The sequence below is a fragment of the Vicia villosa genome, linkage group LG4 (assembly GCF_029867415.1).
Source record: "Vicia villosa cultivar HV-30 ecotype Madison, WI linkage group LG4, Vvil1.0, whole genome shotgun sequence".
NCBI classification, from domain to species: Eukaryota; Viridiplantae; Streptophyta; class Magnoliopsida; order Fabales; family Fabaceae; genus Vicia; species Vicia villosa.
This window is the reverse complement of record NC_081183.1, coordinates 156,569,264-156,590,463: the sequence shown is the minus strand read 5'-3', so window position 1 is coordinate 156,590,463 and position 21,200 is coordinate 156,569,264. Positions and strand designations below refer to the sequence as shown.

General features: G+C 35.2%; 1 protein-coding gene across 3 annotated transcripts; it reads right to left on the bottom strand.

The window, feature by feature from the left end:
* Positions 1 to 1,946: 1,946 nt before the first annotated feature.
* On the bottom strand, positions 1,947 to 20,563 carry LOC131595647 (serine/threonine-protein kinase TIO-like). 3 transcript variants are annotated; one of them, XM_058868058.1, is made up of 22 exons: positions 20,344 to 20,563; positions 20,190 to 20,264; positions 19,671 to 19,763; positions 19,413 to 19,487; positions 19,244 to 19,336; positions 18,418 to 18,481; positions 18,223 to 18,307; positions 17,730 to 17,802; positions 17,573 to 17,641; positions 17,389 to 17,469; positions 17,186 to 17,267; positions 16,906 to 17,058; positions 14,821 to 14,959; positions 14,437 to 14,608; positions 11,604 to 11,702; positions 10,266 to 10,793; positions 8,889 to 10,046; positions 6,241 to 6,474; positions 4,490 to 4,633; positions 4,059 to 4,139; positions 3,687 to 3,875; positions 1,947 to 2,471 (listed from the first exon to the last, which is right to left on the bottom strand). In XM_058868058.1, the coding sequence occupies exons 1-22, from the start codon at positions 20,434 to 20,436 to the stop codon at positions 2,226 to 2,228; spliced, it is 4,026 nt and encodes a 1,341-aa protein (XP_058724041.1). In that variant the 5' UTR covers positions 20,437 to 20,563; the 3' UTR covers positions 1,947 to 2,225. The 3 variants fall into 3 exon arrangements, with proteins under 3 accessions (XP_058724041.1, XP_058724043.1, XP_058724042.1); XM_058868059.1 differs by lacking the exon at positions 1,947 to 2,471 and having other exon boundaries at positions 3,707 to 3,835; XM_058868060.1 differs by lacking the exons at positions 17,730 to 17,802; positions 19,244 to 19,336; positions 19,413 to 19,487; ... (1 more) ...; positions 20,190 to 20,264; positions 20,344 to 20,563 and having other exon boundaries at positions 18,418 to 18,483.
* Positions 20,564 to 21,200: the final 637 nt, after the last annotated feature.

Below are 21,200 nucleotides of genomic sequence, written 5' to 3'. Positions count from 1 at the left end.
TAAATATTAAAAAATGTTTTCCGACGTGCGATTTCTTCTTTGATACGCACAATCCTCCTACATCATCCATAGACCAAATTACATATCTCCATTGTCGGAATATGTGCGGAAAACTGAACTCCCTATAGGTTGGAAAGTTCCTAAACTATCCAAGTTTACTAGCGACGCTAGTGAATCCACAATGGAACATATTGCAAGATATCAGACTGAGGCTTGTGATATAACCAACAACGAGAACCTAAGGATGAAATTTCATTACATGGTTCACTATACTCCCATCAAATTCCATTTGTAATTGGATTCAATTAAAGAGGGTCTTTCACAAACAATTCTATATGGGGCAATCAAAGATTAGCCTGAATGAATTGGCTAGCGTAAAACGAAAGTTTGCTGAATAAGTAGAAGATATCTCAATATATTTAGGTTGTCTAAAGCTAGGTGTTTTACCTAAGTTCACAAACGTGAGCTAGTCGAAATAGAGGCATGAGGGTTAGACTATTCCATTAGGAAAAAGTTGGATACCTAATATTTAAGAGACATGTTCAATTGGCAGACAGAGTTCGACAGGTCGTAAAAAAAGTTAGGTATGAGCAAGGAACGCTCAACGAGATCCTATTTAGCGCTTTCATAGGAGTCTTAAATAAGTGTGAGGGGGTCTTGTGGGTTCTTGTGTGTGGTACTTCCTTAGGAGTCTTAAATAAATGCAAGAGTTTAGTGGATTTCTGAGTGGTGTTCTCTTAGGCTTTATTTGGGAGTTTGGAGGGGAGAAGAAGAGAAAGCTTCCGAAAACGAATTTTAAAAAAATGTTTGACATTTTTTGAAAAAATAATTTTGTGTAGAATGATAAAAGAGTGTTATCATTAGTATATTTTTAATTTTCTTAATACTATAAAAGCATAAAAGATATTTAGAAAAATTATGAAAGTCCTCCAAAACACTCATTCAATACAAGTTTTAAGTTCACCCAAATTAGAGGATTTTCGGTGTTATGAATAAAAGTAAATCCTCCAAAAACCCTCTCAACCAAATTCCTTCCATTCTTTCCACTCAATCCTTCTCTTTATTATATTTTCAATTTTCATAATATTACAACAGCATAATTTGAAAATTTTGTGTAAACTCTCCAAAACCCTCTAAAACCTTTCATCAATACAAATTTTGTGTTCTCCCAAATTATGGGGTTGATGTTATGAATAAAAGCAAACCCTCTCAACCATAATTCCTTAATTATTTTTACTCAATCTTGCCCTTTTTTCAAAATCTCTCCCTCCATTCTCCTCCAAACTTCCAAATAGACCCTAAGAATCTTAAATAAATGCAAGGAGATTCTAGTGAGTTTCCGTGTAGTCTGTGTAGTAGTTTGGTTAGTTCATGTGTAATGCGCTCTTAAGAGTCTTACGTTAAATGCAAATGTTTGGTGGAATCCTGTGTGGTACTCCCTTAGAAGTCTTAAGTTGAATGTTATTAGAGTATGGTGTATTCATGTGTGATGTCCTTTAGGGTTGAAGGATAGAAATAGGGACGAAACCAGTAATCAAACATGTTGTCATGCGTGGCAGGTGTGGCGACATATGAGCAGAAGCTCACATGTTGGAGATGGGCGACACATGAGAGACGTAGAGAGGTGATTGGTAACAAACTTTTGGGGACAAGTCAGATCAGAGGAGGCATTTCGGATGGTGGGGTATCTCGCCAAAAAGTCACAAGAATCAACGACGGTGGCAGTGGTGATTGCAAAAAGAAAAAAAAAAATCTGAATGGATCATGAAAATTAATAAGGCAGACTGGAGTCAAAACACAATTTGCCGAAAAGCCCCTTACCAAAAAACAGTGGGTCAATCAGGTTACCGCAATGAAAAGTTTTATCTCAATGAACTCTAAAACATATTAAAATACAAGATAATGAGACATTTAAAAAACCCATGTGACTGAATAGCACAACGGAACGGAAGTTATGTTATATAGTGAATTATACCGTCAATTGAATTAATTACACAAAGAATATACAAAAATATTTAAGTAATATTATATATAATATTTTATTCTAAATATATTTACATATGAACGGAAAGATTCAGTTAACATTCTATATTACTCTTTATTTCCATCGACCAAAACAAAGCATCACTTGACAAAATCACTTACGTGCAGTTTTACGGTCTAGTTACAAATATTCAACGGTGAACCGAATGACTTGGAAGTCAATCAAAATAGTGGTACGAACGTCAAGGTTCAGCAACTTTGTTAATGATCACTGATGCATATTTGGCAATGGATGATTCTGGAGACTGTAGAAGCCTTCCAATTACAGGGAACAAAGGGGATGAACTGATGAACTTCCTGCAGAGTGGATGAGCACACATCTTTGCAAGGGAAAAGAGAGCAATCTTTAGAGGAGACTCGTTTGTTGAATCATTTCTGCTTGGATTTAGTGCTGATACCGCATAATCGGAAATTAATTTCAGGAGAGACTGCAAAGGGAAAGGACATCAAAGATATACATCAAATTGCTACAAAAATAGCTGGTAGTATTGGCAGTATAATAAAGGCTTGTAACACGTCAAAGCTCGAAGGGAGACATATAAGTAACTTATCATCTTTCATCCTCAAGAAAGATAAGATAAAATTTGCAAATACTCTTCATAGTTACTGCAACCATTATACTCTAACTATCTAACTACTAAACTTTAGCTACTGCAACTACTTGATAATGCCATTAGTTATTATGTCCAACTAACAGATGCTATTTCCTATTTCTAATTAAACTTTTTTGTTCAGGCGTGACTGGCTAGCTGCTGGTAGAGATGGACTCACATCAGCAAGCAGTTAATTTTTAGAACTTATTTTATTATAGGATAAAATGGTCATAGTATAGTAACTGCAAACTTAAAATTAAAAAGTGATATGGAAGTCAAAAGGTTTAAATTGATGAAATTATTTGAAGAACAATTTAATCATTTGAACCGTGTAATCATAATTTTCTCTCTAATATATATGAAAGTGTTTTTCATTTTAAAATTATAAAACTTTTTATGACTACGATTTAATAAAAATTTAAAGTGAATTTGCATACATTTTAAAAAGAAAAATTGTGTAATCATCTTAAATTTTAAGGTTTTGTTTGCGAGTTAGGGCGGGAAGGGAGGAGAAGGGAGGGATTTGGAAAGACAATTTTTTTTTTTTTAAATAAAAATTAGAGAAATCTTTAAATTAAAAGAATGATTTTGTATACAATGATAAATAAATGTTTATCATTAATTTTTTTTTCTTTTCAGAATAATATAACATATATCATATTTGAACAATTTATCAAAGCCCCCTAAAATCCTCCAAACCCCTCCTACAATACAATTTTTTAGTTTCACCAAACAAGGGGAATTTTGTATTATGAATAAAAATAAACTCCCCAAACCCCTCTCTACCTAAATACCTCCATTCTTTTCACACAAGCTTTCCCTTTTTACAAAATTCTCCCTTCCCTTTCCCTCAAAATAAAGGCTAAAGGAAACTAAAAAAAGTTTAGGTAAAAATCTAAAGTGAATCTGACTGAATTTGATGATTCAGGCGAAAAACAGTTTAGTGTTAACTTATTTAGATGTGAAGACTGATGAAATTGCATTTGACTGTATAACTAGAATAATAGTGTAAATTATTTCAAAATATTAAAAAATGCAGTGTGCACTTACCTGAACCGCTCCTTTAGACACAATGTCTTCACAAAGTCTGTCAGAGTTGCGAACCAGATTGCTAAGTGCACCTGCTGCATTTGCCTTGGTCTTGTCCTCCTCTGCTTTTTGCAACAAATTTGCCAGATGAGGAATCGACCTCCTCAGCTCTTCATACAACACATCACTGTGGTAAGCTGCATTTCCAATCTAATCTCGGGTATGGGACATCAGATTAAAAGACATAAGAGAAATTATAATTACAGTGCACTCATGGCATGGAAAAGCATAAGTGTGATGGTATATGTTCTAAAAACAGGATGACAACAGGACATAACATATGCCATCATACAGAATAAATTTTGGGCTTTAGAAGTGGAAGCTAAAACTTACAGCAAAACAAGCAAATTTCCTTGTTCGTTTGTCCGGATCAGAGCATCGGTCAATAAGGATACTAACGATTTGATATCTTGCCTGCAAATTCCAAATGTAATAAGTGAATTCAAAATGTGATAGCTGCAAAAAGTTAAGTGTCAGATTTTGGTTTTTCATATTTGATTCGATGTCTGAATTTTTGTGTAATGAAAATGTGTTCACTCATTGAAAAAGGAAAACTTATTTTTCCTTTTAGGCAACGGCTATATTTTAGATCCAAGTTACAAAAATTGTATGTATCTATCTAGGATTTAAGCATGTCATGAATCTCATGATAGAAAAAAATGAGAAGGACATAAGAAAAATTATAAAAACAAGTCCACAAATTTGCTTTGATAGTTTGATCATACAAAATACTTTGTTTCTATATTCTTCATTATTATACTTACAAGAGAACTGTAAAAAAAGGCACTGTGACGGCACATGTTTCCAAGAGCACTGCAAGCTTTGGCACGCATATTCGGATCTTCGTGTGAAAGAAAACTTTTCAAGAACTCCAAAACAAAAGCACCTTTAATGTATTCATAGAATCCCTGAACACCAGGAAACAGAAAATAATAATCATTTTGCAAACTATGATTATGGAACACCCAAAAAGCAATACATATGAAACAACTATACCGGTCCAAATAAAAAATAACCCAAAATATGCATTGTATGCCAGAAACCATAAAAGAATGTTTCTTCAAATGGACATTGACATTACAAGAACAAATTCCTTAAACTAAGCCTTAAAACACTAATTGATTCATCCATAAGGATTAGATGAGACCATTGGAGCTATATATATGTAGAAAAGCCTATAGGAACTTAGAAGATGTCTTATTCTATTAAAAGAATCCTCCTTTTATAGGAGAGAGAGAACATAAAGTCAACTTCGTAAATCAAGGAGTGATATACGAAATTGAAATAAAACAAAATAGATAACTAACTGATATCAATAGCTAGATTGTTAAACTCGGCTGGAACGGCCGATGGCACAGTTGCCAAAATCGCATCAGACCACACCAGAATGGCACAGTCGGGCAAAAACGCGTCAGACCACGCCAGAACGTCACAGTCGGGCAACGCGTCGGAAGGGTCGAGAAATCGGTGACAGAAACGGCACAGAACGTTGGTGATGCAGAACAGCCGAGACTGCCATGATTTAATATATGGCTAAAATTCATTCCCCTCACTTTCAGATTATCAGTTAGCTCTAATAATCAACTCCCTAATACCTTCACCAAATCTCTACTGGAACCTTGCGTAAATTTTATGCGCAACAAGTTGGATGCATAAGGTGTATATTCTCCAATTTGAGTTTTAGTAGTTATAGTCATAATTAGAAATATTTTCTCTATTTTTATTATCGTTGATATGGTTTCCTTAGTTTCTTATTTTTCCTTTTTTTGAGAGATTCTCTCTAGAATATATATTTGTTTGTACATCCTCATTGTGTAATTCCAGTTTGTTATTCTAAACTATTAAACAATAAATCATTTGGGAATGAAATTGAGAATGACGCAATACGAGGATACCAAAATGAGTATTATCTAATATGTATAAAACACATAAAAATGCTTCTCACTAAAACTGTTCTACTTTCGTTACTTTAAAAGGATACATTTTCTTAAAATTATGGTTGGGCCTAACTCGCCCCTACAAAACCGGCTTATAAGATGATGATTGCCCCCACTTATAAACTCAACACAAGTCATATCTCTAAGTAATGTGGGACTAAATTCATCCCTCCAAACCAAGACAATGTAGGTGTTGGAGGCTGCAATGAAGGCAACACAAATGCTGCAATTAGGCGACTAGGGGAAGGCCGCAATGAAGGTGGAATTTCCAACATATTTTGTTATTTTTGATAGTTATTTGCCTTTTTCTTGAAATACTCTTAACTTTTAATTATTGCATTCTACCTATTTTTCTCTCTACGACAAATAGTTGGAGGTAACTTTGACATAACAATTATATTACTTTGAACTGAAAATGAAAAGTAAATAAGAACAAAAAACTTCTAAACCATGACACTTAAAAAGGAATGAAGAGTAATATGCTCGGCAATATGTCCACAAATCTATCTCTTTCCTTTAATTTGTATTCACTACCTTTTGTCTGTAATCAAACTATTTGGTGAAGAGTAAAAACTAACCTTGTCCATACGAGCAAGATCAGAAATGATCATAAGAGCATCCAGCATAACCTCTTTTGGTGCCGAAAGGTCGAACAACTTTTTCATCCTATTTGGATCCAAAAGACCTTTACTCACAAGTTGGACTGCTAAAGGTCGTTGGCATACCATTTTAGCAAGAAAGGCCACAGGCCTGCCCAAATCATTCAACTCCATATAATCTAGGCATCGAAGGATAATACTAGGCACACCAACCTGTAAACTTCAAAGCAATTTGATAGAACAGAGGTAAGATAGAATATAATGGAGAAAATTATTTTATTACTGAATATGAAAACAGAACAGAATTCCAGAGCTGCTGCTCCTCAGTCAGAGAAACAATTCTCTCACTGCCTAAACCCTAATAAGGAAAACAGAAAATAATAATCCTACTAGCTACTGCCCCATACACTCCTATTTATATGGGGAATACTAACTAAGCCAATTCCTATTTATTTGGAGAATAAAAACTAACTAACTGAGCTACTCCTAATTATTTGGGGAATAAAAACTAACTAATTGAGCTAACTCCTATTTATTTGGTTTGGACTAAGGCCCAAACCAATATCCTAACAATACCGGCAACCAAAAATACAACCTTGTCCTCAAGGTTGAGATGAGAAAATGTCCTTCAACATATAACAATGACATGCCAAACACTTCCCTTGCAAGGTAATGGTGGGTCTAAAACAAGACCAAATTTGCACTTCAGCAAACCACAAAACCATACTTGGAGTTCATTTTCTTGAAACACAGCAACAACACTACTGTAGCTTTTGCATCTCCCTGGATCCCATTGTTGAGAACTTGATAGACCGACTTCAAACAATCGAACCTGTTGCACATCTTCATTCTTACTATCTCTTGATGATGGTCTGCAGCTTTTCTCTTTAAAACCCCTTTGAAATTGTCGCTTTTGCCTCAACTTTTTTGGATCCTTCCTTCCTTCAGCAACCATGATGCACGCTAAATTCATATTGTAACCTTCATATGGAGGATCTGGCGGCGGCAGCCGCATGCACATGCGACGCCTCATCTTTTTCATCTTTCCTCTCTTCTCTACTCTCTCTCTGACCACGGATTCGCTGAGATCTGGCGGCTTGGCCGATGGTTTTTGCTTTAGAAGGTGCTTCACGAATGAACCAATGTCTGGTGGTTTCGGCGGCAGTATGCGAGCCACCGATATATGATTTTCGTGCTTCTCCTTGGCTTGCGTCAGAGGTAGAAACTCCATCCATGATTTCCACGAATATGATGATTTGGAATGGGGAGGGACCCTCTTCCAACAATATCTGACTGGTGACGACGTGGTCAAAGTCTTCTGAGCTGGAGGTGATATTAGTGACTCTAAACTCTGTGACTTCGTCAGTCCCTTCTCTGGCTTCTCAGCCACAAGGATCACATCTTTGCTCACCCCATTGGTTTCCTTCTTCTCCATTGCATCTCCCTTTTCTGACTTTGCAGCAGTATGAAACTCTGTTCCACAGTTCTCTTTCATAATATTTGGTATCGGAAACACACTCCAATCAGAGCTAAGATTCTCTGCGAGAATATGCCCCACATGCTTAGCCATCTCTGTCCTTAGCAATTGACGAAACTCCAACTTAAAGGATTTAACTGATTCTTCCAATCTTCCCATTCTCAATTCAATTGCGTCAATTCTCTCAACCATTCCTTCTTCTAACACTTCTTCTTCTGCAATCATCTTTGAATGACACAAATGCTGGCACCTCGACGATCCGGTAGGTCGGACCAATTGATAGAACAGAGGTAAGATAGAATATAATGGAGAAAATTATTTTATTACTGAATATGAAAACAGAACAGAATTCCAGAGCTGCTGCTCCTCAGTCAGAGAAACAATTCTCTCATTGCCTAAACCCTAATAAGGAAAACAGAAAATAATAATCCTACTAGCTACTGCCCCATACACTCCTATTTATATGGGGAATACTAACTAAGCCAATTCCTATTTATTTGGAGAATAAAAACTAACTAACTGAGCTACTCCTAATTATTTGGGGAATAAAAACTAACTAATTGAGCTAACTCCTATTTATTTGGTTTGGACTAAGGCCCAAACCAATATCCTAACACAATTGCTTAGGAGCATGGATGTTGTAAAATAGCAGTTCAACAAGCAATCGAGTGCAGGGTTATCAAATATCCGCCATGGAGGATAACCATTGTGGTTTTTGGGCTCGCCGCAAAGGCAAATATTGGCCGATATTGCGGGTTTTCCCACCATAATCCACTATAACGGCCCACAAAATGGTATGGAGGGATTTTGGCTCTCCGCCATGAACCACCATCCGCCATCAACAACACAGTGAAAGTAAAAAGATAAATAGCAGGCCACTGAATCAAATATAAATTTCAATTACTGAAAACAACAGATAAAATAATACCAAAAATAAAATTATCATCACAGAAACTAGTAATTGGTGCATTAAATAGTGTACTAGCAGTGATTTTTCAAAAAAAAAGTAACCTACCATCAGCTACTGCTTAATAACAAACATTAATAGCATGCAGTGGCATATTGGTAGCCCATGAAAAAACAGTATTTGTTTGAAGCCATTTCCAATAATCCATATAAATTACCAAAGGGGGTTGAAAGAGGATTTTACCTCCATAAGGATCTTAATGTATTTACCCATGTCTTCTTCTATTGCCTTAACTGTATCATTGTCTTCCACGCATACTCTCTGACCAGGGGAACCAACATAAAGAAGAAACCCACTGCTAACAGAAGCAGTGGCTGACTGCAAGCCATGTGCATTTTGAAGAGCAACAAAAGGAAATGCTAAGAGATCTATGACTGCATTTATTAGATCTCTGACTCCTGCTCTCCCTCCACCAGGTCCAGTCCAGAATTTTATCAACTCAAGATGAACATCGCATATTAAGTTGGATATGAGCTTAACATGTTCATTCCTAATTAAAATCTGACGAAAAATCAAAGCGCCGCCAGAGAGACAATGACATAATGATGAAACTGTGCACACAACACCAATAGGAGACAATCCAACTTTATCGTTTTGGCACTCGTTTTCTTGAGAAGCATTTAAAAACCCATTGCTTAATAAGCCGATTAAAAGAAGAGGTATACCACTTGCACACAACTGCTGAACAGCTAATGGTCCTCCCAACTTGAGTTTGGAATCTAAAAGACCAACACATCCATCTTTTACCCCTAGCCAATATGGGAGCTTCCCATTAAAATTTCCATGGTCCAGTTCATTTTCATTACCTGATGAAAACTTAAGATGGTCACTTAGGGTAGAAGTTCGGGGAATTAAAGGCATAGCAATTTCAGATATCGGAGACTCAGTCGAAGTTCCAGATTCGAGGGAAAGAATGGACGCCAAAGCCAACATAGCTGATGCACTTTGATGTTGGAAAGAGGCTTTTGTTTTATCATCATAAGAAACGTGATGAGCAAGGATTGAGAGTCGAGCCAGCTGCTTCTTTGGTGAGGTGGTGAGCATAAAAGTTGCAGAATTTCTTCCAGCTGACTTCAAATATTGTGCAATTATTGTGAGAATGAGACATGAATGACGAACCAGAGCAGAAGGATTTGCTAATTTGCATTTAGTGTTACTTGGTTCTACAGGGAGTGCATCTTTATTGAGAGCGGAACTGCATATTGACAAAACTGAGAAAATCTCTGAAACAATAGTTCTGTCACCACCACCACTTACAACAGTAGTCACAGGAAGGGAACTGGGCAAACCACAAAGGACAGATGGAACAACTCCATTATGGAGGCAGCACCTTGACAAAAGCTGAAAAGGAAAAAGAAATATGGAATTAAAATTTTGAATTACCTTCAAATATGCCATTCTGCAACTATAACATTTGTACCAATAACAATTAAGCATTATAACTTTATTAGAGAAACAATACAAAATGTTAGAAAGGTCTACGTTATGCAGCCAATATAAAATATTCAACTCGATGTCATAACAGTAATCCCTAAAACAAGGGCAGGCGCACAGAAGTACCTGAAGACAACAAATTGTTGCAGACTCAATCCGTTGGTGAAAACAGTAGTACACAGCAACCTGAACAGCTTTGGATCTCAGGAATGCTCTTGCCATTATATCAACCATTTTTGTTGATTCTTCATCAAACAAGGGATCTTGTCTGTGATCCATAATTTCTGTCCTCTGAGAAAAATGACGCTGCAATGCAATGATGGGAAACAAAATGGCACTTTTTCTCATAAAAAGGACATCCAGAGCATTAATCAAAGACCATGCAGCCCTGCATGCTTCAGAAGCAGCCCGTAGCATATTGGAAGAACCTGCAATAAGACCCGAACCTGAAGTTGCTAAGCATGAGCACAAATGGTCAATTAAGCCAGATGTTTTTGCATGCTCTATAATTCTGTTAGCTGTTTCATTCAGTGTCTCTGAGCTTGAAATTTGAGATGATCTAAGCACCTGAGCAACTTTAGACAACATGATTGTAATGCATGCACTAGACTCATACAGAACTCTTCCAGATGCATCATTTGCCAAAGTTACAACCTGCAATTACACATTAATAAATGAGTGCTGCAAACGGTAAGAAATGCATATTTAACAAGATTTTTTTCATCTATCCGTTGTCCAATCTACTCCCTCCATTCCTATTTATAAGCAAATTTTGACTTTTAAGGTTCATTGAATAAATGATGTATTTAGACTATATATAGGTTAGATACATCAATTTTTTAATGAATTTAAAAAGTTAAAATTTATTTATAAATAGGAATGAAGGGAGTAATATTTAAGGTATGCTAGAAATTGGTTATGAAGATATGAATTATTATGAATAGAGTATAATGTGTTACAGAACTTAATTAGGAGTCTAACTGAATTCTGTTGAGAGATCGTTACAATAACTGCTCTATATAAACTCTAATGTAACAGAATTATATTCAATGAGAAAATTCCAAATTTTGTTACTCTCTCTTTTGTCTCCTCTCTTCTCTCTATGGCTTCTTCTCAATGTGATCACCATTACTAACACGGTATCATGAGCTTCTTTTGATCCTTTGTGCCTTTTCCCCAATCTCTCATGGCTTCACCTACGCAATCCTCTCAAGCTACTATATAAACTATCATGTAATAGAATTATGAGAAAATTCCAAATTTTGTTAACTCTATTTTTTCTCCTCTCTTCTCTCTTTCTCTATTTTCTCTCATCTCTTCTATTTATGGCTTGTTTTCAATGTGATCACCATTTCTAACATGAATACCAAAAAAAAACTAAACAATATAGTTAAGATTTACATTGTCACATTCAATATAAATTTCCATCAAGATGAAAATTTTACATGATAGTTAGAGTATCACCTGAGAATAGATTTCAACCAATTCAACCCAGTGATTTGAATATGATTTTGAAAAGAATTTCCCACCAATATCTAACAAAATTTTGGTGATAGAGAAACCCTGCACAAAACAAAATGCTTGAAGTTTAACTAGCCAATCATGGGAGAAAATGTTGCCAATTAATTTCATAAAAGTATCCACCAAAAATAGGGCAAAAATGATTAATCAAAGAGCATAAAATGAGACATATTAAATTTATGTATGTTGTAAATAAAAGTATTAAAAGAAAACAATGCTAAAATAATGTGGGTTCTCCAACAAGTTCATTTGTAATCCCACCTATCTCTATTATTAGGAAGAACATAAAGTCCTATATTGGTTGGAGATAAAACATTGAAAGAGTATATATAGTGGGACATTCCTCACCTTACCAACCGGTTTTGTAAGGATGAGTTAGGTCAAGTTCTAATATGGTATCAGAGCCTATCGATCGGACCATGGACCGTCCACCGTTAATATCCACGGTCCTAAAATTCTACATTGGTTGGAGATAGAACATTGAAAGAGTATATATTGAGGGCCACTCCTCACCTTATCTTGTAAGGATGAGTTAGGTCAAACTCTAATATTTTTTTTTAAACATAACCACAAATTTGTTCATACAAACACGAAAAAGCGCAAATAGTGTACATACACAACAAACAAGAACAAGGCTAAAAAATAGCCAACACAAGCCCCTGCACCACGAAGTCCCAAAAATACACACCAACTACACCAAAACCAGGATACGATACAACAACTGATAAGAATAAAACTGCAACTCCCTCACAACAATTAATCGAAAGTTAAGTTTTCTATGTAGCAGGTACTTTCTTTTCCCTTAATGACCTCCTTAGCTCTTTCTCAGATGTAGTAGCAGATATTTTCTTTTCCTTTACTAACCTCCTTAGCTCTTTCTCAGATGTAGGCTTAGGGGAAGGTACAGTAGCTGCATCACTTGAGGACTGAGGCGCAGGCATAGCAGATTCATCAATCAAAGACGGAGGTGGAGGCACAACAGATTCTTCACTCAAGGACTGAGGTAGAGGCACATGGGAAGGCATTGCAGATGCATCAGTCAAGGACAAAGAGACTGACTACACCTTCAATCAACCGTTCATGCTCCTCCATCTCAGAAGCCGAAACATCCCCCGCCACATCCCCACACCATGGACATGATTGTATCTGCTCGGCAACAACTTTACCAAAGAGCGGCCCAAAATTTACCCTTCTATCCTCGAACTTCTCAAGGAAAGAAAGAGAAGAAGAACCTTCATTTTCCCCTGGCGCTATAGAAGGTATCCTTTTAAATTTGATGGCCTCCAAAACTGGAGCACACCCTTTGAAAGTATGTTGTTCACCATCACCACCCATCTTAAGTTTCACCATCATATTTGAGGTGTTGCTTACAGCTGTATGATCATCAATAATCAATCTATACAGGTTCATTTTACCCTCTCTATCTCTGTTTTGCATTTATGTCTACCATATTTGTAATAATTTGATGCTCATACTGAACAGTCAGGTTCCTAACGTATAAGGGACCCCCTTCGCAGTATTGCTTGTTCAATGAGAATAGCTTGTTAGTTGTTACAATGGTCTTAAAATTAGCAGTGTCATATGTGTGTTAGAATCCGGGATTCATGAGCCTTAATCACTACAAATCATTAAGGAAGACTTCTCTCGCAATAGAGTTGGTATGCCTAGTTTTAGATTCAAATAACTTTCTGTTTTCATGGTTTGCTTTTATGTCTCCCATAATATGCTAGAGTGAGGGCTCTAACAAATCCCTCACCAATGGACCACATAGAAAGAACAAATAAGAGCCTGTAGAAGTGTAGATTAATCTAACTAGCAATTTTATTATAGACCGTAACCACCCAATTATATTTTTTTTCATTTTCTTCAAGTCTCTTTTCCTTTTCACTATTCACAAGCCTATATAACCACCGTTACAAAAAATTCTTCCACCTTCCTTGTCTTAACATCCTCAATTAACTTCACTGAGACAAGATTATGATATTCACCATTACTGAGTTTAGTGAAACCAACTTGCTTTATGGATATTACAGAAATATAAAATAAAACTTCAGTTTCTTAATCATTTATCAAATTGAATATCTATTTATTTTTGCAAAATGAATGATAACAAAAGCAAGTGATGGAATCTATTTGAATGTCACGCAAATTTTTGTAATGACAAAGGAAGAATTTTTTCCATTATGAAAAAAATGCGATTCAAAGAACATCAGCCATTAAAGTAAGGTTTCTGATGCCAAAATAAAGTTTTAATTACAATTTTATTTCACAGTGTTCAGGAAGAAGAAAAGAGCAAATTTTGTTATAGTTAGAGATTTGAAATTATTAGCATCCCACCAACTAGTGTCTCATTTGGTAGATGATGATTTGAAGTGTATTTGAAGGACCACTTTCACAGAGAGAGGGCAATGATAAAGGAAAACGTGAGAGAAGATGGAGTTAGGTTTGGGTGTGAAAATATCCGCATGTTCTTTATTTGTTTTTAATCCATCTAAACCCTTCATTATTTTTTAAGTAAATCCTATGATATATATATAAGTGATTCACTCATGAACCACTTAGTAGGTGGTTCATCCTAGATACAACCCCATAATTTTGGTATTCTTTTTTCCTCCTTTTACTAAGTTTTAGTGTGCTGCAAGTAACTGTTAGTGCCCGAGGTAACAATAGATCAAATGAAGATCCACGCATTTTAAATTCATCATAGGTAAATAAGAGGAAAAGAATACAAGTCTTGACGGAAGAAAACAATAGATCAAATGTGTAAGTGATGTACCTTTGCTAACAGCTCAAAAACTTCAGCAGATTTCAATGATACAACAGATCTGGTAAACAAAAGAAGCTCACTTATGAGTTCATCTATTTGTTCAGTAGAACTGAAAACACCGGCATCAACTAAATTTGAGAAAATTCTTAATGACTGGTTTGAAGCAGGAAGATCTTGATCACTGTAGATTATAAAAGAAAGACTTCAGAGATAAATAATAGGCCATTGAAGTCAAAAGAAGGTTCCCTAGAAGATAATGAACAAAATTTCAATAAATAAAAAATTTAAATAATGTTGAGTAAGCTCAAGACATTAAAACCAATTCAATTTTAAGTGGAATTCATGAGGACTCTAAATGCAAAATCAAAGTTTAAGTCTGCCTCGCAAACATACCTGCAAATATTTTGAGATCCCTTCGACCATCTTTTCAGGGGTTGCAGAACAAATCCCAATGCTTCATTGTCTTGACCAATTACTTTTGCACCTTCGACAGTGCGAGAGTTACTTTCAAGTCTGTCTAGTCTTTGGCAGCCTGCTCAGAAGCATTCACAATCACAGCAATCCAGGTGTTTATGTAAGATAAAGAGTATTTTAATAATGTGCGAGACTGTGTGCGTGTGTTACAGGATATATTTGACAATTCACTTTGCAAAGCAAAAAGAGCAAAACTGCAATTTGACTCCATACTAAAGTCAATAAAATCCCTAAATGTGCACTAAACTGATTCTTACGTCCATTATTCATTGATTTCAGTTCTACACAAAACGAGAGAAAGTTTTAGGAGGCTTTAGCTTAATATGCAGAAGTATCTGATTCAATCTTGTTAAGGAGTATCATGCCATTCTTTTCCCAATTATCACAATTCACAAGAACCAGTACAAAGGAACCATGGGCCAGATGCAAGAACTTTTTATATTTTGGATTTAATTGACCGTTAGACATTATGTTTGGTTGGTGTAAAATGTCATTTCCAATTCTAAACAGCAGAAGCTCTGACACTACTATTACATTACATTCATTCAAATGAAAGGATTCGGAAAAGAAGTGCAATCTTGACTGTAAAAAGCACTAGCAAGTGCTATACTGTATAAATTTGTAATTGTGACACATTGTATGCATTCGCTAGTAACAATATGTATGAGAATGACGCCTTATCTATTTAGGCCAGGATTAGCATATATTTATTGGCCAGGATCAGTTTGATGCAACATCTGGTTTACATCTGAGACTAACTGTCATGTCATTAGAAAACAGATGCAGCCCTGATTCAGTCTACCTGTTTGTGAAAAATGGAAAGCTGCTGCTAAACTTTTTTAAGGTTTCACTCATAATCAAGGTGACTATATTTCCAATTTAAGAATGATCAACACCTGTGTTCTGGCTTGAGTATAGTCTGAGAAATTAGAATACATGAGTTTGTCCATTCACGTTACAATTAGTAAATGCTAAGGGCATGCATATATACAAAATACTGTATCTGATAATATAAAAACCAGTTATATATCTTCACCCAACAGCTAGATTTTGAGATGTGATTAATGAAATGGTATCAAAGTCATTCCTAAACCTTATAATGACTGCCTACAGCCCCTCATAAAGGTAAACATACTACACATAATCCTCTTTTTTTAATGGCAAATTGTTAGTTGGATTGAACCCATGACCTCCAACTCCATTAACCCTTAACTCAGCTAGCTTAAACAAATTGAACTACCCCTCCCACCCCAATATAAACCTAATTTAGTTTATAACTTCCTAAGCTGCAACTATTTACACCCAACCCATTTTCAGTATACCTTTGTTTTATTATTTGTTCTATTTGTTTTTTTTATTTGTAAAATTGTCCAAACAATGTTCCAAGACTTGTGCCATGCTATGATTATGAGATGACCGCCCTTGATTTCCATCACACATGAGCTCTTGCTCCTTCAACTAGTAAGAAATTTACAATTTTTAGTCACTAGTTCTTTTGGACTCAATGTTGTATGTAATGTAAATGTAGATAGCACTGAGTCAACAATAGTTTTCAATCCCTTGATTTGGAATGGAGTATACATTCTATCTCCCTTCATATATGCATACATGGAAGATAGACCAAACCAACCAATAGTACCCTTCTAAATTTAAATCAATTGCGAGATCATATTATTTAAATTTTAGTAAATGTTTAAAACAGTAAATACATGTGTATTAGGAGCACTTTATAGATTTCTAGAGTAGAATGAAAAGGCACTTTATAGTTAACTTAAAAGTATTTCCCCTTAAAATAAAAAATGCAAAGTGACAATAACTGAACCTCTCATAAGTATTTGGAGTAAAAATATTTCTAATTTTAAGATTAATTTGAATTTATTATAAGAATGCAGCCGATAGTCAGAAATATGTAAAAAAGGGTTAGATGTCTTCTAACAAGTTACAACCAAAGAAATATTTGCATACAAATACGCATTAGCATGGAATAAAAGAGAGACGACAAACCTGACTCTGCTGCATCATTTTGGTTTGAAAATCTAGGAGACTCGTCAAGCACTTTAGAATTGGTTTCGTTCATGTTAGGACCATTTAACTGAGTTTCATTCTGAAGTGGTGAAGCAATATGCTCCGCCAAACCTGTTGTGTGATTGTTTTTTTCTGTGACAAAAGGTAGATCATTATATGGAGGGAAAGGGGAAATTTTTGGAGACATCTAATAGACAATTTATTGATACATAATAGTAGAGTAGGTACTATCGTCCTGCAATACTAGAAGTTCCTGAACCTGTTGAAGTTTGAACGGTTTTTCTTTCAACCCCCTGTGTTGTATCGCTGTCCTTTGGCAAACCACTTATCTCATGCCGTTCCTGAAGCAGTTCGATCCATATTTTACTAAATTAATAAACTGAGAATACTCAATTATGTTACAATTAGAATGTGCATCTTTGCCCAATGCTTAATTATTTGGATTAAATTTCGTATACCTACCATGGCCACAATTTTGTTGTCAGTTGCTTTAACAAAAGGGTGTTCAAGAAGAGCAGGCCAAGTTAGTCGACTTTCGGGTGCCTGCTTAAAATAAATTTGGAAATTAAAGTGAATGAATTCATTGTGGTTAAAGTAAGATCTCAAAGGTAGAAATGAAAATAAGAAATGTTCAGTAGTAAACAACCTTGTTAAGCAAACCCTTTAAAAAGCTTTTGAAATTTGGAGTCATGCTATCAGGATATTTAACCGGATCCTGGATTAGTCAATTAGTGAACAGTCAATCCTTCAGTATAATAACATAAGTGATTGTATAACAAACCTTGTCTGATTAAAAAATGTACGTTAACAATGCGTCTGACGAGAGTATAAACATAATTTGTGTAAAATGGTGGTTGGCCTACAAATAACTCGTACCTGTTATAGGCATAAAAAAAACAGGCTTCAATTCAATGTGAATAACAAAGAACATTGAGAGTGTGAAAGCCATGTTTAAACAACACTTGCTATATAACTAATAGTTTGATAATGTCATCATTCAAAACACATTTGCAAATTGCAATAGGTCCGGTCCATCACTAAAAATGGGAAAGGCAGAGTTTGAGTACCACAAACATGAAGTTTGGTAGAAAATCTGATGTTAGAAAAAATAAATTTAATGCAAATAGAAAGTAAAATAAATAAAAATTAGGGTCTATTTGGTTTATGAGAAAATGAATGGCCAACTTAAATCATGTAAAGGCATTTGATATCAAGACATTAGGCCAGATGAATAACTGAATACCAGTAAATGAGTTATTAGATACAGATAAAACTAGATAGAGATATTCAACTTACAATATAACACCAAGAGACCATAAATCTACTGTGTGGTTGTAAGGTTGTTCTCGGACAAGTTCTGGAGCCATGTATAATGGAGTGCCTGAAAAGCATAAAACAAATTCCGTTCCTCAAAATACAAGCAGCTACACACAAGCTACGTTACTACAATTGAGATTAAAAGCCATTAAATTGTGTTCTGATGAGGCAAACCTTTTATAGATCGCAAAACAACTGTGTTTGTGGACATCGCACGTGCAAACCCAAAATCACAAAGCTATTGGACATTAAGAAAATATATATAAATAAGATTGTGATCAACTGTACGTAAAGAAAACTAGAAATGAAAGCCATACCATCAGTGAATGTGATTAAAAATTAATATGACGAGTGTTTGAATTAACTTGGTGATAAAAATAAAAAGTTGTCTTTTAGGGGGAGTTTGTTTCAACTATCAAGAGATGTATATTATATTCAATTTCATTCCTTGAAATAACTTTCCCACGTAAACAATGATGGGATTCTTATTCCCAGGTATTTTTCAAAAGAAGTGTTTGGGTAACCCTTTCAACATTACACGGAATTATTTGTGGGGTATAGAGGTTGTTACACAAATTTCATCCCCCCATGGTAATCTTATTTATCAACCCCTCCCTAGAGAACAAAACCATAGGAATGTGTAAGTTACTTCTTTCATGAGAATCATTCATACTCGTGGAATGCAAATTTTGCAGCTTTGTAATAAACATAGTAATACACATTCCCTACCCATATATTCCTAAAAATATAGTCATGATACTTGAAACAAGCATTCTGATTTAACCTTCTTAGAGAGATTTCGAAGACAAGTATAATTTCACTTTAAAAGATGAAAAGAAAACATGTATGCAATTCCCCCATGGAGGAAGTGTGTTTACAGGAAATCGGTGTGTATTATAAATCATAACAATAACGAAAGGGTGTGACAAATTTCTACAGCAACAAGCAAAAAGAAATGTTTGGTGCATGTTTCTTTGCATGAAGAAATAGTAAAATCAACCTTGACAATAGATCCAGAACCGATGAGGATATTTTGGGGCTTCATATCACGATGGATGATCCGGTTGGAATGCAAATAATGTAAGGCTCTTACCTGCATAATCCAAACCAAAAAGGTAAGAAACTTATCCTTGTAATTCTTCCCCTAAATTTTGTTAGGACAAAAATACCAATTGCTTTGCAATTGCTTGAACTTGTTCTTCCGGAAGGCATTTGTCATCCTCAATTATCTCAAATAGCTCGCCCTAATAAATATAAATTATCATCAGTATGATTCAAACTTCCTTGTTCCACTATGAACTGGTTGTGCATACTTAAATCAACCTTTAATGGATAAGTGGTGGTAACACTTTCATAGATTTAGAGTATTGCAAATCCAAAATCAGTCAAACAATAAGCTGAAAAATGGCAGAAAATAGACAGTTTACTTGTGCAAATTCTGTGACAACACAAAACTCTTGCGGGCTTTCAAAGGAATCAAGCATTTGAATAATATTTTCATGCTTCAACTTCCTTAATATCTGCAAAATTCATAAATATCAAATGTCAACATTTACCATAGCCATTTATAAGTAGTAATTAGAAACACTAGCCGAAAAAACGCTTCCAATGTCCGACATGGTCGACACATGACAACAGTGGTAGAAACTATTTCCTATTATTGAAGTATATGGAAATCACTAATCAGGACAAACAATAATGGCAGACCAAATCCATGAACTTGAGATTAAAAATGATTTGTATTTTTACTTTTTTTTTATGGGAACATAATAATGATTTTAACAAATTACACATACATTAACTGAAACCCTAACTATTGCAACCCAATGGGAATCGAAGCTTCCAATAACAAATTACACCAAAAATTGTTAGCAAAGAGAAAACAAAGAATCAAAGAGTATTATTTAAAACGAAAAACAAAATTTATGAATGAATTAACGAATTACCTCAATTTCTTGCCTCAAATTGTGAATATCCTTTTCAGTTTTACCGTGCTTCATTATGAACTTCATGGCAACAGTCTAAAACGAAAAGGATTGAAAGTGAGAAGTTAGAAAATGGAAGGAAGTGGAAATGGTTGGTTTTAGGGAGAGGAGTAACCTGTCCAGTGTGCTTGAGTCTTCCTTTGTAGACTTTGCCGAATGAGCCCTCGCCGACGAGCTCGATCACGTGGTACTTCTCCACCGAACCCATGGTTGAACCGGATTTCAAAAAGAACGTGGAACTCAGAGAGAAATAGAGATTTGAAAATGGAAATGTAGAATCAGAGATGACAAACTTCGAATTTTCTTTTCCCGCTACACTGAACCCTTTTCCGTTATTGTTTCTTATTTCTACTCTTTTAAAATAATAATAAATAATAATACAATATAGGCTTAATACTCAATTTGGTCCTCTACCTTTACACTAGGGTCCAATTTGGTCCTTTACCTTTTAAAAGTTTCAAAATGGTCCCATACGTTACCAAAAAGTATGCACGTTGGTCTTAACCGTTAAAATGCTTCAAACGGTGTTAACATTTGATGACATGGCACGTGAGATGGATCAATCACTGTTCATCATCTCTATTATAATTTGGGTTCTTACTGCAATTTTCAAAAAATCCCAAATCCTCTAACCTAAAATCCTGTAACTCAATCTTGTTACAAATTGACTACAAAATTGCACAAGAAAGCATGAGTTCTGGGCGCATTTCATCCTCAACATCCAGAAATGTGATTGATTCGCAAGTTTACACAGGGTTTGCGAAGCTTCTATGCGCGTGTGGAGACGAAGCAATATTGCGTAGGGCGAAAACCGTTAACAACTATGGAAAGCTATTCTGGGGATGCAAGCATTTTAAGGTACTACGAGTTCTATTATTGTTCTGAAGTGTCTTTTTTTTCTGTAACCATAACCATCGTTCCCAATATCTTCATAGGGTCATTCCAGTTCTGGGTGTGGTTTTTTCGAATGGT

Coding starts and splice junctions, on each gene's coding strand:
- LOC131595647 (XM_058868058.1), bottom strand. CDS start 20,436: ATGGGTTCGGTGGAGAAGTACCACGTGATCGAGCTCGTCGGCGAGGGC. Junction 14,609..14,820: donor GGATCTCAAAATATTTGCAG/GTATGTTTGCGA, acceptor TATAATCTACAG/TGATCAAGATCTTCCTGCTT. Junction 11,703..14,436: donor TTTTTGAGCTGTTAGCAAAG/GTACATCACTTA, acceptor TGTTTTGTGCAG/GGTTTCTCTATCACCAAAAT.